The 18,478-nt window shown below is 43.1% G+C and overlaps 1 protein-coding gene across 1 annotated transcript; it reads left to right on the forward strand.

Moving 5' to 3' along the window:
- The first annotated feature begins 976 nt into the window (after positions 1-976).
- Positions 977-18,478, forward strand: LOC139478802 (cytochrome c oxidase assembly protein COX18, mitochondrial-like). Its single transcript, XM_071261433.1, has 6 exons — positions 977-1,090; positions 10,069-10,575; positions 12,414-12,561; positions 12,704-12,828; positions 16,504-16,608; positions 17,618-18,478. Exons 1-6 carry the CDS (start codon positions 1,067-1,069, stop codon positions 17,717-17,719), a joined length of 1,011 nt encoding a protein of 336 aa, XP_071117534.1. The 5' UTR covers positions 977-1,066; the 3' UTR covers positions 17,720-18,478.

Consider the following 18,478-nt stretch of genomic DNA (forward strand, 5'->3'; position numbering starts at 1 on the left):
CCTCATGATTGACTATTACTTTTGTTACAAACGACTTGTAAGACACACACAAGCTGTAACTTTCTATTTATGTTCACTTTGTAATTGTATTTGATGTAATATGTACAAACATATTATTTAAATAATGTCTATATCGATGATGTCACATCCTTCATTTCAATATGTAACATATGTAGTATGGGAGCGGTGTTAACATAAGCAGTAAAGCTTGTTCACCAATCCCAACTCATTTCAATGAGTAAAAATATGTTTAAACCACTTATAAAAATATTTTTCTCTTACTTTCGGCAAATATGTATTGAATGCCTATTACTGATAACACATATAGAATTTTACTTGTGCTGTCTTTGCACTTGTCTGGACAAATCACTGATGTCTGGCATGATCATACCAAGTGGTTGGTAGAATTATGTCCTCTTTTTGTCCAATTCGGACCTCCATACACAACTTTTATCTGTACCGCGATACGATGGAGCTCCCTCCCTTGTCAAACAGAGCGTAAGGGCCCGGCTTTTACTCGGAGCTTCTTATGTAAATAATTAACTTTTATCAGTAAAATATGCATTGTTTGATAAAATAAATGATATCTGATATAGAGAACACGAATAATCATTAAGGTGAGTGAGTGCATTTTGTTCCGTTTAGCGTACATGACAAGTACCGCGATACCCCGAGGTTGCAGGCTACAATGTGATGTTGAGCTAATATTAGAACGGGGGAAATCCCCAGATATACGGTGTCAACGAGAAATGTTCCCTGTAGATGTTTGGTGGGTGTGGTGTTCCTCATTTTACCTAAGATATGAACATACCCTGATATTTAATGTAAATATGTTTTATAATTCACACTATAACACAAAATAGGGAGTTTGCAGTCGAGAGAATAAGTCATGTTATACTTGAGGATTTGTGCCTTGAGAATCTTTTCACCTTCCTCTCTACGAGCCTCCTCACGTGCACTACCGGAAGACGTGGTATCCAATATGGCCGCGCCCTTGTGGAAGTGACTTGAGTCTGTCAGACAAACATCAAAGAAACTGAGCACAGTTCGATTTTCATGACAAGAGATGAGATTTCTTCCTTTTAAAAAGGTAAATGTTACACATTGTGATTGCGCATATGTTTCTTTATCCGTCGATTATTGAGAACACTGAGCTTTGACTGAGAAAAACTAGATCTACAAACAGCTGACAAATATAGACAGAGAGTTTCTTTGATCGGCATTTACTTACTTACTTACTTACTTTGGAGATTTAACGTGCGCTTTCCGACTGATGCGTATTTCGCACACGGGCCCGGCCAGGCCATTTAATGTGTTTCCGAAAGGGGCGAGGGTGGTCTGTGCAACCCAAGAGGGGGCTTTAGGGGTTGCTTATAAGTTATATATAATTTGGGAATTTTGAGATTTGGAATATATGCCGATGGGGTTGGGGAGGAGAACTAAGGGAGCTGGGTATGGTGGATGATTGTTTGTTTGTGTGACTTTGATTTGGTAGGTTATTATGGTTTTAGATGCGTTTTATTAGTTCCGTTTTTATTAAGAATACGCCTAAGGCCTTGAAGTTTTCTAGTTTATTTTGTGGGTTTAGTATTGCTTCTAGAGTGAGAGCCTTGTTTAGATTGAGGGTGGTTTGTAATGTGGTTCGATGTGTTAGGTAGTGTGTGCAGTGGATGAGTGCGTGTTCTGGGGTTTCTGGTTGTTTGCAGTGTGGGCAGTTACCTGTAGTGTGTTTTTTAAAAAATTTTAGGTGGTTATTTAGGTTGGTGTGTCCTGTTTGGAGTTTAGTGATTACTCTGTCGATTTTTTTTGATGGATGGAGAATTTTTGGTTTGGTTAGTGGTTTGCTGAGCACTCTTTTGATTTGGCTATTTGAGTTTAGATATAGGTTATGCCATTTTTGTGTGATTTTTTGTTTGTTTACACTTTTAATTTCTGATTTTGAGATGGGTAAGTTTAAGCTTATTTCTGGGATTTTGAGGGATAGTTTAGCTGCTTTATCGGCGTTTTCATTACCGTATATTCCTACGTGGGCGGGTATCCACAAGAAGGTTATTTGTTTGCCTGCTTTTGTTAGGTCGTTGGAGCTTTTAAGTATTTGATTTATTAATTTAGGTCGGTTTTTGGTATTTTTGTTTTGGAGGGCTTGTAGTCCACTTAGGGAGTCAGTAAGTATTAGGATTTTTTGGTGGTTTTTGGATTCTTGATTGTGGAGGGCTGAGGCCATGCCCATTAGTTCTGCCGTGAATATTGATTGGTTATTTGGGAGTCGGAAGGATTGTGTGGTTTTAGTTGGTTGTGTGGTATGGACTCCGAAACCCGTGTGTTTGGAGGTCGGATCTGAGGATCCGTCCGTGTAAATGTGACACCAATTTGGCCAATTTTTGTGTATGTATGCTAGTGTGGTAGTTTTAGCTATGTTTGGGTCGGTTTGTTTATTTATTTGGCTAGCTAGTGTTGTGTCTATTTTGGGTATTTTAAGTTTAGGGGTGAAGATATTTGATTGTTTGCAGTTTTGTTTAAGATTTTTAATTTGGTGTTCATTTAGGTAGTTTGTTATTCTTTGGGATATTGGGGTAAGTAAGGGGTGTTTACGAGCTAGAGCTTGGTTTTTAGGGCTGATGTTTTGGTTTATTAAGTTTTGGATGAGAGGGTTTGATTGGGACGCGGCCCAGAAATTTAAGCTTAGCTGTTCCCTGCGTAGACTTAGTGGCATTTCTCCTGTTAAGGCCTGAAGTGAAGTGTAGGAGGTGCCATGTTGGGTGCGTGTAATGAGTTTGAGGGCCTGATATTGTATTGAGTCAAGTTTTTTAGATAGAGAGTTGTTTAGGGTGTTGTATATGGCGCAGCCGTAGTCTAGTTTTGATCTAATTAGGGATATGTAGAGAGAGAGGAGAGTATCTTTGGAGGCTCCCCAGTTAGAGCCAGTTAGGCATCTTACGGTGTTTAGGTCTTTACTGCATTTAGTTGTTAGGTTTTGGATGTGAGCATCCCAGGTGAGATGTTCATCGAAAATAAGTCCTAAGAATTTGGTTTGTTTTTGAAATTTGATTGTTTGATTGTTTAGCTGGAGGATTGGGGAGGCGGGTTTCATGTTTTTATGTTTGAATACTATTCCTGTTGTTTTTTCTGAGTTAAGGGAGAAGCCCCATTTGTCAGCCCATTGTTGTATTTTATTAAGAGATTTTTGGAGTAGATTTTTGGCCATTTTCATGCTTTTAGTGCGGATCCAGATGGCTCCATCATCCGCGAATTTTGATGTGTTTACTTTAGGGGATAGACCCTCGAATAGATCGTTTATCATTATATTGAAGAGGGTGGGGCTGAGGATACTGCCCTGTGGAGTGCCATTTTCTAGGGGACATTGGTCCGATAAAGTTTGGTCTATACCCACGGTTATTTTACGATTGTTTAAGAAGTCCTGGATGTAGTTTATTATCTGACCTTTGAGTCCTATTTTTTTAAGTTTTTGTATTAGCCCATCGTGCCATACCATGTCGAAAGCTTTAGAGAAGTCTAAGAAGATGCCTGTGGTATATTGTTTATTTAGTTGTCCTGTCTTAATATCTTGTTCTAGTCGGGCGAGGTTATCTAGGGTTGAGCGGCCAGGAGTGAAACCGCTTTGATCTGGGTTTATGATGTTATTTTGGGTTAGGTAATGTTGTAATCTATTTTTAGCCATTGATTCCATTACTTTACATAAGTTTGAAGTTAGGGATATTGGCCTATATGAGTTAGCTTGATTAGCTGGTTTATTAGGTTTAGGGATTGGTATGACTAGGGCCTGTTTCCAGGGAGTAGGAACCTGTCCGTTTAGGTAGATGAGATTGTATAGTTTGAGTAGTGCCTGGAGTAGTTTTAGGGGGAGTTTTTTAATTATTTGGTAAGAGGTTAGGTCTAATCCTGGGGCTGTGCCCTTTTTCCTGTTTTGGATTACGTAGAGGAGCTCCTCCATTGTGTAGGGTTGATTTATTTCTAGATTGTTATTGTTTGGTTCTTTTGTGGGTTTGTTTTCTGTTTTAAGTTTATCTTGGAATTTTTGGCTGAAGTTGCTGTTACTGCTAACATGGCTAACGGCCGAAAAGTGGTTGGCGAGATTATTTGCTTTTTGGGCGGGGTTGGTTGAGTTATTAATGTTAGGGTTTTTTTTATGTCGTTTTAAGCCTCTAATGGCGTGGATTTTGCGCCAGACCGTTCTGGCATCTGTACGGTTATTTATACCTTCGCAGAATTTTTTCCAGTCTCTACTTTTGGCTATTTGGACTAGTTTTTGAACCTGGTGGTTTAGTTCGTGGGCTATGTTTAAATATTTGTAGTCGCGTTTTGCTTTATTGAAGGCTGATTTACGTTTTCGTCTAGTCTGTTCTATTTCCTCATTCCACCATGGTACCGTCGGTTTGCCTGTCTTAGATGTTTTGAAGGGGATGGAGGTTTTGGCTGCGTTTATTATATAGTCTGTTAGGTTTTTACAATAGGTTTCTGGATCCTTATTTTTTATTTCGTTTAAGTTAGCTTCGTTGCAGATATCTTGGAATTGGTCCCAGTTAGCTTTATTGTAATGGAATTTTGGTTCTTGGTTTTCTGTTTGGATTGGTACGTTTGTATTTCCTATGGTTATGTTTATGGGGAAGTGGTCACTACCTAGCGGGACGTCGTGCACTTCCCATTGAGTGCTTTGGGCTAGATCTGCGGTGCATATGGTTAGGTCGATAGCCGACATTTTTTGGTTTATCTTATCGTACCTTGTGGGTTGGTTGCTATTAAGGAGTACTAGGTCGTTTGTTTCTATCCATTCGGAGATTAATTTGCCATGATTATCTATTTTATCATCTATGCTCCATGTAGGATGGTGAGCGTTAAAGTCTCCTAGGAATATAGTAGATTTATCGCTTATTTTGAGTAGTTTGTTTAGATCCTCAGGTTGGACTTTTTGTTCCGCCCAGTGGTAAATATTAATGATGTTTATGTTTCGGTTATTTAATGTGATTTTAATGCCGTTGGCTTCTAGGTTTGGCGTGTCTATTTTTATTTCTTCGTAATTTATATCTTCCCTGATAAATATGATTAGTCCTCCTGCGGCTCTTCTTGTTTTCGGTTTAGCTCTGTCAGTTCTAACTGAGTTGTAGTTAGGTAGTGTGAATTTCGATTTTTTTGAGAATTTGGTTTCCTGTATACAAGCAATGTGAGGGCCTTTATTTAGTTTAAATTTAGTTTTTAGTTCATGGCCATGGGAATTGAGTCCGTTGGCGTTCCACTGAAAAATATTTAGTCCTTCCATTATTGGTTTCGGGTGATTGGTGATTTAGTTTTTAGTTTTTATTTTATTCGGTGAGTTCTTTTAGATGGAGGTTAAAGAGGAAGAAGGGAAGATCGGTTAATTTTAGATTGAAAGCTACTTTGTGGAAGGATTCCATACTAGCTTTTGGTGAGTTTTGACTATGCATATATGCTAGTAGTAAGGTGAGGTTATTTAGGTTTGGCGTGTTGGCTGGTTGGGAAGTTTGGTTTGTTTTAGTTGGAGTAGTGTCTATTGTTTCCTCAGTAGTGGAGAAATCTTCGTCATGGGTTGGATTAGGTTTAGCTGGTTGAGTTTCCATGGGGGAGGCATGTGATGTGGAGGGTTGTGAAGGTGTTGGCGGGATGGGTGTAGCTGATTTTTTCTTAGTGTTTGTGTTTTGTTGTTGTGCTTGCTTGTGGGAGAGTGTTGTTGCCATATGGGCTGTAGGGTGCTTGGATGAGGGTCGTGTTGTGGTGGTCATTTTGAGGTTTGTTTTGCATGCGGGGGTTGATGTTTTGGGAGGGTTCGTGGCTGGTTGAGTGGCTGCTTGTGTGTGTGAGGTGGGTGCGGTTTCTCGGTAGGGGTCCCAGACAGAGCTGTCGGTTATGGGTGTGGTGTTTGTTTGTGGGATGGTGTTTGGGTGTGGTGTAGGGAGGAGTGGTTTAGATGCAGGTGTAGCAAATTTTCGTGTTTGGATTTTAGCCGTTTCTATGTTTATGTGTTTGTTGGCCTGCTGGGTGAGTGTGTGTCTGTGTGGGCATTGGTTTGAAAGTGAGGTGTGTTGGGTGGATTTGCAGTAGATGCACCAGGGTGTGCATGTGCCTGGGCAGTCTGTTTGTGCGCATTTTTTACATTTAGTTTTAGGGTATGTGCATTGGGAAGCAGTGTGGTTGTATTTGAGGCACTTTGAACATTGCTTAACCTGCTTTATATAGGGTTTGACTTCTAAGTTGGTGTGGGCTCCGAAGGATATGTGTTTGGGGGCTTCAGGGAATTTAGCGGTTTTTTTAAAGTTGATTATGACAATGGAGGTTGGGACCGTTTTTTCCGTTTCTAGTTGAGGTTATTCTGCGCGTGCTGGTGATTAGGGGTTGAGGGTTTTGGTCTTGGTTTATGTTAGCTTCTAGAGAGTATAATTGTAAGTCCTCAGTTGTTTCCCTTGGGTTAACCCTAATTACGCCTCGTGTATATTGTTGCCAATTAGGTGTTTGTTTGATTACCGTGACGTGGAATATTTGAGTTATTTTATTTGCTGCGTTGTAAGATTCTCGGTTAGGAAAGATTATCTGGTATCCTTTGTTGGCTTTTTTAATATTGTTGTAATTTATTTTTTGTCTTTTGAACCAAAGTCCTATTTTGTCTGCCGAAAGTTCTAGTGAGAGAGTGGTGCCTGAGCCTGCTGAGAAGAAGTAGAGGGCGAAGGTGGTGAGGAAGGCGGCCGGGGAGGGTGTGGGCGATGGAGGTGGAGTGGATGTGTCGAGTTTGCGTTTTTTGGTGTTTTGTGGTGGCGAGTTAGCTGGTTTGGTTGGGGTGGTGTATGTCGTGTTTTCGCCATACTCGGTCGGGACGATGTTTTCGAGTGACCTCCCAGAAGTGTTGTGCGCTTCCGCAGGCGTGGGTGAGTAAGGAGCTGCAATGTCTGCGAGTGTGGCGTTGCGGGTGTCAGTCATATTCTTTGGGTGTTGTGTTGGAGAGCGTGTGTTGTGGTGAGTGGTGGTGGAGTGTTTTGGGGAGGTGAGTTGGTTTGTTGTTTTTACTTGGTGAGTTGTGTTTAGGAGGGGGAGGAGGTTGCGGTGGTTATTTGTTGTTGGTTTTAGTAGGAGGGTTTGGGAAATGGATTATTTATTGAAGATTAAGTTTGATTCTGGAAGGCTGGGATGAGGTGAGACAAGTGGAAAGCGGGGATTAAGAGATATTTAGTCGAAGGAGTGGAGGTATGTGAGTGGTGGGCGTGGGTGGTGAGTAGGAAAGAGCGAGCGTTGTGTTTAGGAGAAGGGGGGATTAGGTGTTTTTTGTTTTTAGGAGTTGGGTCAAAGGGTGTGTTTGAGTGGTGGGCGTGGGTAGTGAGTAGAAATGAGTGCGAGCTGTGTTAGGGAGATTGGGTAGGATAAGGTGTTGGTTATTTAGTGTTGTTGTTTTTTAAGGATTTAGGGGTTTTATGATTAATTCGGTGAGAGTGATTTTAAGAGTATGTGAATAAGGATAACGTGATAATTACCGATGATGGAGTTTCCTTGGCTGGCTATCAGGCAATGCTCTGTGCTGGCTTGGGAAGTGTTGCTCGCTGGGAATTCAAACTGCAACTGATTGTCTGACCAAGACTTGTTTATTTACAAACCGCTGTCCTGTAGCTGAAACACTGCTAGGTTCGGCGTTAAACAACAAACAAACAAACGGTGAGAGTGATTGTAAGAGTATGTGAATAAGGCTGAAAGGATGACGTGATAATTACCGCTGTTGGAGTTCTCCTTGGCTGGCTATCAGGCAATGCTCTGTGCTGGCTTGGGAGGTGTTGCTCGCTTGGGGTACAAACTGCAACTGTGGCATCGGCATTTAGAAGTTGGAGTACTAAGTAAGGATAAGAATTTATGCATGAACAACTTCTTTATTACAATTAAAAGCGACGTTTCATTGTAGGTTCTAACACCGTTATCAAGCAAGTAACATACAGAGTATGGTTGACAAGTATCTATACAAGTAGGAGGCAATGTTTATACAGTCGACTGTCGAGTAGATATTGTTATCCTGGAGTAGAGAAGCCTGTTATGTATACACAAGGGTAGTGATGACAATCATCGGTGAAGTCAGTGACAAAGGATGAAGCCAGTAATATAAACAACAGGATTATGGCTGATTGGGGTCTTTGATGAGTTGATGGTACGCCGGGGATATGCAATAGCCTTGGTCAGGGTTGATTGACGGTTGGACAGTTTTCCGTCGACATTTAGGGACAAGGGGGGGGGGGGGGGAGAATTATTGGTCAGAGGATTCCCTGGCTTAAAAATATATATGGCTGTTTTGGTGTATATCTGTATCTCTGTAAACGATAAATGTTTCATTTTGAAAAGATATACTAAGGCAGAGATATATTAATACAATAGAGGACGGCCCACCCATACAGTTTATCATAAACCATCAGCACAACGGTATTGCATGTAATAATACACCCCGACGTTAACCTCCCGAGGCCGCTGCATATGCGCAATAGATGCACAGACATTCACAACTGACCAGTCTGGTAACCACGTAAACAATATTACATAATATGTATCTCTTCACTAGTTTACAACGGTAAATTCATATGTTTTTAATTAAAAGGTGATGATAACAAATGAAATAACTGACTACGCGTCTATCGGCGGGGGAAAAAAATGGAAATCTGATTTATTTTTTTTACATATTCCCAAAAATTAGAGTCGGCGGGTCCGAATCCGAAAAATATAAAACGCCTGGCCTTAGGACAGCTGCTAATATGATCCGAGATGTCTGATTTACTGTCTGATTTAATGGTTGAGGTTTTGTGCTCTTTGAACCTGGTGTTGATTGGGTGGGATGTTTCACCTACGTAAGATTATCCACAGTTGCATTCAATTTTGTAGACTACACCTTTAGGCTCTTGGGGTTTGATTGTGTTCCTGCTGTTGGCTCCTAGCAAAGTGTTGAGGGAGTTGGTGAAGTGGGTGTCAATATTGGCTTGCTGTTTGAGGGAGGATTTTGCCCATAATCGGGAGGGCAATGCGGAAGGGTGCTGATTCGGGTTTAAGGGTCGCAGATCTAGCTGTGGGATGGAGTACAGAGGGGAGACTTTTTCGAAGAGATTAGAAGGATAATTGTTGGGGTGGGTGAAGACTTGGAGGAGGTGTTCGATCTCAGGTTTGGGGTCAGCAGAAGAAAGGTTGATGGCTCGTTTGGTGAGGGTGGGGATGGTGCCAGTATTAGTTCTGAGGGGATGGTTGGAGTTGATGAACAAAGAGAACAAACAGAGTCCAAACCAGTGTCTGCCAGAAGCCCACCCACACCAACCAGTATATTTGCAACAATTAAGAGTTGTGGTGTAATTATTTCAGGAAAAGTTCAAATTTAGTTGCATTTCTGGAGTCAAAATCAGATATTTCGCAACCACCCTAAATTTGTTAATGGCACTAAACTAATTTTTAACATATCTCCTTTTTATGCACCTCGGTAACCAAGGACTTTCACTTCGAATTAGTGGCCGTTATTAACAATCACAATCTGCTCTTTTGCCGATTTTACATGTGCGGCATTTTGCTCTCTCGGACAATGACAAAGCATGATCACAGTGATCAAATACAATGACCACGACATACTTTAGGGCACCAACAAATCTCAGTTGATAATGTTAAGAAATACATGACTGTAAATATGTATTGTGAAATATATCTTTTGCATGGAAAAGAGGGGACAACGATGACTGCAGTGAACACGTTTCTGCTCGCTTCCGGACAGACTGCCCAGTACAAGCCATAGCACTGATGGTATCGCGCAAAGGCTAGAGGGCTGTACCTCTATTATATGGTCTCTGATTAAGGGTACCAAAATGCATATAGAAAATCCCTGATAGTAAATCTTAAAGAAAACAGCATGATAGTTCGGTATATGGTCTCTGGTTCCAGCTAGTAATGTACTGCTCTGCTTTTACCATCTGACATTGTAAGCGAATATATATTGTGAATATTTTGTATCAGTCTTCTCAAGCGCTGTGCAAATGTTCATTGAAGATAACTTCCATACTAAGCTGATGCCAGATTTAAGACAGTAAAAACATGTTTCAGATTTACTCCTGTTTGCGAGGCCACCCCACAACATGGGCCAAACATGCGTTACAGCAGAGGAGAATGATGTCATCAAAGTGTGCCAGTGAATATCGTATATGTCGAACTGCAAATATTAGAACTATAGTGTGTGCACCATTATCAAGTACATGTCACCTATCAAATAATGACGTATATCAGCAGCAAGTTCGTTACTTCTCTGCAGACACTTACAACAAATTCTTTTCACCTGAAGTGCCGCCTATAGGGTTTGCACAGAGTGTATTAGAGAGCGTCCACACTTGGTCCGGACTCCCCTGGTGGGCCAGTATTGCAATAACAACCTTCACCTTGCGAGCATGTGTGACCTTGCCCTTGGCCGTCTATTGTGCACGAGTTCGAGCCCGAGTGGAGAAGTTACAGCCGGAGATGTTGGCGGTGTCGAAGCAGTTGAAGCAGGAAGTTGGTGTGGCCATGTCGATGTACAAGTGGGATGAGGCGAAGGCGAGACGGGAATATCGGAAGAATGTACACGAGTATACCTTTCCGTTTCAGTTTTGTCTATGTTATAATGGGATGCTGATATTGAGCATAACATTAACTGTAGACCCACAGCTGGACCTATCATCAATTTGATTTGTATTATTAGACTATTATCTATTTATTACTGTAATAAGTTTTACCTGGTATATTTTCAAAAAATAGTCACACAAAAATAAGAATAAAATGTGTGTGTATATGCGAGTGTATGCAAGCGTGTTGGCAAGTGTAGTTAAACACTGCTCGATACAAGTTACACAATCAACCAAATCTCTGAGCCTGACCACGCTATCCATTTAATCCCCTCTTACTACCAGCTTCGGTTGCCAGGGACCTATAGTCTTACTACCAGCTTCGGTTGCTAGGGACCTATTGTCTTACTACCAGCTTCGGTTACTATGGACCTATAGTCTTACTACCAGCTTCGGTTACTAGGGACCTATAGTCTTACTACCAGCTTCGGTTGCTAGGGACCTATAGTCTTACTACCAGCTTCGGTTGCTAGGGACCTATTGTCTTACTACCAGCTTCGGTTGCTGGGGACCTATAGTCTTACTACCAGCTTCGGTTACTAGGGACCTATAGTCTTACTACCAGCTTCGGTTGCTAGGGACCTATTGTCTTACTACCAGCTTCGGTTGCCAGGGACCTATAGTCTTACTACCAGCTTCGGTTGCTAGGGACCTATTGTCTTACTACCAGCTTCGGTTGCCAGGGACCTATAGTCTTACTACCAGCTTCGGTTGCTAGGGACCTATTGTCTTACTACCAGCTTCGGTTGCTAGGGACCTATAGTCTTACTACCAGCTTCGGTTGCTAGGGACCTATAGTCTTACTACCAGCTTCGGTTGCTAGGGACCTATAGTCTTACTACCAGCTTCGGTTGCTAGGGGCCTATAGTCTCACTACCAGCTTCGGTTGCTAGGGACCTATAGTCTTACTACCAGCTTCAGTTGCTAGGGACCTATAGTCTTAGCCGGAATCCTCGTAGGGATCACTGACTTTATTCTGCTAATTGTTATACCTTAGGAATTTACCTCCAAACAAAAGTGTTTGCCCAGTCACAAAGTTTATCTCCCATTTTGCTTGACATCTTCAGACATGTCCTGCTTTTATTAAGTCAGCATGCAGCATGTTCGTGCAAGGTGTAAAAACATCAGCATCTCTGGAAATGTAACATGGCATGTCATTGAAAGTATACAGAAAACATCAGCATCTCTGGAAATGTAACATGGCATGTCATTGAAAGTAAACAGTAAACCTCTGGATGTGGAAGACTCCTGCTCGCCCAGGTGTGCAGCGTGGTTCACTCTGGCTGTGTATATAATCATGTATTGACTGATTGTGTCAGTCCTTCCCGTCAATGTGTTCTGTGAGACGCTGCTAACGCCATATCCACAAAACATTCTGAAATAGATACATGTTACCATGGTAACTGGACATGTAATCAACATCCTCCAAGAGAATTAGTACTTTTCCCACTACTCTGCTCTACTCACGTGACCCAACTTTCAAGTCGTATTTAACCGACCCAAGCAAGGGGTAGAGGAGCCCAATGGTTACAGTGTCAGCTCATTCATCTGAAGGTCTGCGTTTGATTCCCTGCATGGGAATAATGTGTGAAACTCATGTTTGATGTCCTCTGTTATGATATTGATTGACATTCACACTGATTGGGGTTAAGCTCTTATGGCAAATGTGTTCATATTGTTATTTTTATTTCAGCAATCAAAGTTTTTATCTGGTATGTGAGGCCTCCAGTATATTTTGAAGATGAGAAGATCTGTAGATGGAGTCTGTATCTAATCGTAGATGACTATTTTCAGATGAAGAGGTTGATGCATGACATCTATGTGCGTGAGAACTGCCACCCACTCAAGGGTCATGTGGTGCAGATCGTGCAGCTGCCGGTGTGGCTGTGCATGTCCTTTGCGCTGCGCAATATGAGTGGATCCGTGCCAGCCATCGGCCTCGGTCAGTTTCACAACTTTTATATATTGTTTGTCATATTATTTAGTTAGTGCTGGCATAATCATGATAATTGTAACCAAACTACAGTCACCATCTTGTTGTGTTGGGTTATGTGGTCTAATGCTGTTACATGTTTACTGGACAGAGTCTCCCGTCCTGTGTCCCGAGCTGATGACAGAGGGGATGCTCTGGTTCCGAGACCTCACCGTGCCCGACCCCACCTTCATACTACCTCTGTCTGTCGGCCTCATCAACCTCATCATGTTGGAGGTGAGACATTACATCTCATCATGCCAGAGATGGGACATTATATCTCATCATGCCGGGGGTGAGACATAACATCTAATCATGCCAGAGGTGAGACATTGTGTCTCATCATGCCAGAGGTGGGACGATTATATCTCATCATGCCGGGGGTGAGACATTATATCTCATCATGCCGAGGTGAGACATTGTATCTCATCATGCCAGAGGTGGGACGATTATATCTCATCATGCCGGGGGTGAGACATAATATCTCATCATGCCGGAGGTGAGACATAACCATGATAACATCTCATCATGCCAGAGGTGACACATTATATCTCATCATGCTGGGGATGAGACATAACATCTAATCATGCCGGAGGTGAGACATTGTATCTCATCATGCCGGAGGTGAGACATAACCATGATAACGTCTCATCATGCCGGAGGTGAGACATTATATCTCATCATGCCAGAGGTGGGACATTATATCTCATAATGCCGAGGTGAGACATTGTATCTCATCATGCCAGAGGTGGGAAGATTGTATCTCATCATGCCAGAGGTGGGACGATTATATCTCATCATGCCGGGGGTGAGACATAATATCTCATCATGCCGGAGGTGAGACATAACCATGATAACATCTCATCATGCCAGAGGTGACACATTATATCTCATCATGCTGGGGATGAGACATAACATCTAATCATGCCGGAGGTGAGACATAATATCTCATCATGCCGGAGGTGAGACATAACCATGATAACGTCTCATCATGCCGGAGGTGAGACATTATATCTCATCATGCCAGAGGTGGGACATTATATCTCATAATGCCGAGGTGAGACATTGTATCTCATCATGCCAGAGGTGGGAAGATTATATCTCATCATGCCGGGGGTGAGACATTATATCTCATCATGCCGGGGGTGAGACATAACATCTAATCATGCCAGAGGTGAGACGTTGTGTCTCATCATGCCAGAGGTGGGACGATTATATCTCATCATGCCGGGGTGAGACATAACATCTAATCATGCCGGAGGTGAGACATTGTATCTCATCATGCCAGAGGTGAGACATAATATCTCATCATGCCGGAGGTGAGACATAACCATGATAACATCTCATCATGCCGGAGGTGAGACATTATATCTCATCATGCCAGAGGTGGGACATTTTATCTCATAATGCCGAGGTGAGACATTGTATCTCATCCTGCTGGAGGTGAGACATTATGTCTCAGCCTGCTGGAGGTGAGACATTATATCTCATCAAGCCTGAGGTGCTTCATTATGTGTCATCCTGCTGGAGGTGAGACATTATATCTCACCATGCCGAAAGTGAGACATTATATCCCATCATGCCGGAGTTGAGACATTATGTCTCATCATGCCGGAGGTGAGACATTATGTCTCATCATGCCGGAGGTGAGACATTACATCTCATCATGCCGGAGGTGAGACATTATGTCTCATCATGCTGGAGGTGAGACATTACATCTCATCATGGTGGAGGTGAGACATTATATCCCATCATGATGGATATGAGACATTATATCCCATCATGCCAGAGGTGAGACATTATATCTCAGCATGATGGAGGTAAGATATTATATCTCATCATGCCAGAGGTGAGACATTATATCTCAGCATGATGGAGGTGAGACATTATATCTCATCATGCCAGAGGTGAGACATTATATCTCAGCATGCTGGAGGTGAGACATTATATCTCATCATGCCGGAGGTGAGACATTATTACTCATCATGCTGGAGGTGAGACATAATATCTCATCTTGCCGGAGGTGTCTCATCATGCCGGAGGTGAGCCATTATTACTCATCATGCTGGAGGTGAGACATTATATCTCATCATGCTGGAGGTGAGACATTATATCTCATCATGCCGGAGGTAGGACATTACATCTCATCATGCCAGAGGTGAGACATTGTTTCTCATCATGCCAGAGCTGACACATTATGTCTCATCATGCCGGAGGTGAGACATTACATCTCATCATGGTGGAGGTGAGACATTATATCCCATCATGCTGGATATGAGACATTATATCCCATCATGCCGGAGTTGAGACATTATGTCTCATCATGCCGGAGGTGAGACATTACATCTCATCATGCCGGAGGTGAGACATTATATCCCATCGTGCCGGAGTTGAGACATTGTGTCTCATCATGCCAGTGGTGGGACGATTATATCTCATCATGCCGGGGGTGAGACATAATATCTCATCATGCCGGAGGTGAGACATAACCATGATAACATCTCATCATGCCAGAGGTGACACATTATATCTCATCATGCTGGGGATGAGACATAACATCTAATCATGCCGGAGGTGAGACATTGTATCTCATCATGCCAGAGGTGAGACATAATATCTCATCATGCCGGAGGTGAGACATAACCATGATAACATCTCATCATGCCGGAGGTGAGACATTATATCTCATCATGCCAGAGGTGGGACATTATATCTCATAATGCCGAGGTGAGACATTGTATCTCATCCTGCTGGAGGTGAGACATTATATCTCATCAAGCCTGAGGTGCTTCATTATGTGTCATCCTGCTGGAGGTGAGACATTATATCTCACCATGCCGAAAGTGAGACATTATATCCCATCATGCCGGAGTTGAGACATTATGTCTCATCATGCCGGAGGTGAGACATTATGTCTCATCATGCCGGAGGTGAGACATTACATCTCATCATGCCGGAGGTGAGACATTATGTCTCATCATGCTGGAGGTGAGACATTACATCTCATCATGGTGGAGGTGAGACATTATATCCCATCATGATGGATATGAGACATTATATCCCATCATGCCAGAGGTGAGACATTATATCTCAGCATGATGGAGGTAAGATATTATATCTCATCATGCCAGAGGTGAGACATTATATCTCAGCATGATGGAGGTGAGACATTATATCTCATCATGCCAGAGGTGAGACATTATATCTCAGCATGCTGGAGGTGAGACATTATATCTCATCATGCCGGAGGTGAGACATTATTACTCATCATGCTGGAGGTGAGACATAATATCTCATCTTGCCGGAGGTGTCTCATCATGCCGGAGGTGAGCCATTATTACTCATCATGCTGGAGGTGAGACATTATATCTCATCATGCTGGAGGTGAGACATTATATCTCATCATGCCGGAGGTAGGACATTACATCTCATCATGCCAGAGGTGAGACATTGTTTCTCATCATGCCAGAGCTGACACATTATGTCTCATCATGCCGGAGGTGAGACATTACATCTCATCATGGTGGAGGTGAGACATTATATCCCATCATGCTGGATATGAGACATTATATCCCATCATGCCGGAGTTGAGACATTATGTCTCATCATGCCGGAGGTGAGACATTACATCTCATCATGCCAGAGGTGAGACATTATATCTCATCATGCCGGAGGTGAGACATTATGTTTCTCATCATGCCAGAGGTGAGACATAACATCTCATCATGCTGGAGGTGAGACATTATGTTTCTCATCATGCCGGAGTAATATGACGTAATATCTTTTCATGCCAGAGCTGGGACATTATATCTGCGACCACTGTAAACGAATGCTGCTTTCGATATATCTGAGAAAGGTATCAGTTGAACATGTGTTACAGTTACTGAAGGCAGCGTGGTGTTTCTGTTTCAGATGCAGTTTAAGTTACAGACCCCAACAAGGCTGCAGAAGGTGGCCAAAAATGTTTGGCGCGGAACAACTGTGATCCTGGTTCCTATAGCAGCCATAGTTCCTTGTGTAGGTGGCGCTGTTTCCCGTGTCTTGGAGGAGGCACCTTGATACCCTGGTCTCACATACTCGTACTCATAGAAACCAAATACTATTCCCTGGCTACCAAACATATTACCATGATGAAATGTAAAAGCTTATTGGAGAAGGATGCTTAATATTTCGAATACGGTTGATATATGCCATGTACTCACAAAGGTGTATGGTATTTGATTGGCAGTATCACCAGTTATTCATTTGAAGTGTGAAGGCCACATTAGTTCTTGTGATATGGAATATCGTGAAGCAGGGTAGCTGGGGTTGTCGGGGTCTCTGAGCAGGGTATCTAGGGGTGTCAGGGTCTCCGAGCAGGGTAGCTAGGGGTGTCAGGGTCTCTGAGCAGGGTATCTAGGGGTGTCAGGGTCCCCGAGCAGGGTATCTAGGGGTGTCAGGGTCCCCGAGCAGGGTAGCTAGGGGTGTCAGGGTCCCCGAGCAGGGTAGCTAGGGGTGTCGAGGTCTCCGAGCAGGGTAGCTAGGGGTGTCAGGGTCTCCGAGCAGGGTAACTAGGGGTGTCAAGGTCCCCAAGCAGGGTATCTAGGGGTGTCAGGGTCTCCGAGCAGGGTAGCTGGGGGTGTCGGGGTCTCCGAGCAGGGTAACTAGGGGTGTCAAGGTCTCTGAGCAGGGTAGCTAGGGGTGTCAGGGTCTCCGAGCAGGGTATCTAGGGGTGTCAAGGTCTCTGAGCAGGGTAACTAGGGGTGTCAAGGTCTCTGAGCAGGGTAGCTAGGGGTGTCAGGGTCTCTGAGCAGGGTAGCTAGGGGTGTCAGGGTCTCTGAGCAGGGTAGCTGGGGGTGTCGGGGTCTCCGAGCAGGGTAGCGGGGTGGTTGTTACAGTGTCACCTTGATGACCAGGGTTGGCCTGTAAGGGTGCTATCCACAAAACCCATTTGTGGTGTCCCATGTGGTGTCCCACTTTGTCCTGAGACAGAATATTGGTTAAATCGATGTAGAACTCTCTAACTCCATCCTCCATCATGTTGCAGAGTATGTGTTTCTACTGGGCCTGTTCCAGCCTCTTCACCTTCGCACAGTTCCTCCTCCTCCGACATGCGCGTGTGAGGTCGGTGCTAGGAATGCCAAAGTGACTACCTGCTCCGACACTCACATTTGGACCACTGGTCAGGCTTATCAATAGATGACTCCAGTCCAATGTCAAGGACTTGTGATCCTGACCAGGGGAGGTAACTCCCATCATTACTTATCACAGTCATGTTGCCCACATGGAAGAGAAGCAATGTCTTGATACATGTTGACTTACATGAGTGTAAGAACTAAAGACAAGATGTCAATTTACCATTGAAATTGGGTTCACCAAGATCTTTAAGACTTTAATAATAATAATAATAATTGATTCGTAAAGCGCCTAATATCCATCGACAGTTGCTCACTGGCGCTGTGACAAAGTTAAAAAGTAATGTGTATGTACATATGCCAACAATCAGGAGATCTATTGAAAAGCTGAAGTGAAGAAGTGGGTTTTGAGGAGAGACTTAAACGTTTCCTTAGAAGCAGAGTTTCTCAGATTCAAAGGCAAAGAGTTCCATAACTGTGGACTGCAAAAGGAGAAGGCATGGTCAGACATAGCAGAAGTAGACAGAGGCTGATACAGTAGAGTTCCACCAGAGGATCGGAGAGCATGCTCTGGAGAGTACAGGGATATAAGACACTGGTACTCAATCCATTTTTTCAGAGCTTTAGCCATTACAAAGACATGTGTCATGATGGTAAGATGTTGTGAGAGGTGTCGCCATTACAGGTGTCGCCATAGGAGGTGTCATCAGGGAAGGTGTTTTGTTGTGTGAAGCTGTGTGTGTCTGAGTGTGATGACGTATGACTGTGATATT

Source organism: Haliotis cracherodii, unplaced genomic scaffold, assembly GCF_022045235.1.
Source record: "Haliotis cracherodii isolate W230 unplaced genomic scaffold, xgHalCrac1.p SCAF_4, whole genome shotgun sequence".
Lineage (NCBI taxonomy): Eukaryota > Metazoa > Mollusca > Gastropoda > Lepetellida > Haliotidae > Haliotis > Haliotis cracherodii.

Coding starts and splice junctions, on each gene's coding strand:
- LOC139478802 (XM_071261433.1), top strand. CDS start 1,067: ATGAGATTTCTTCCTTTTAAAAAG. Junction 1,091..10,068: donor GATTTCTTCCTTTTAAAAAG/GTAAATGTTACA, acceptor AACATGTTTCAG/ATTTACTCCTGTTTGCGAGG. Junction 10,576..12,413: donor GACGGGAATATCGGAAGAAT/GTACACGAGTAT, acceptor GACTATTTTCAG/ATGAAGAGGTTGATGCATGA.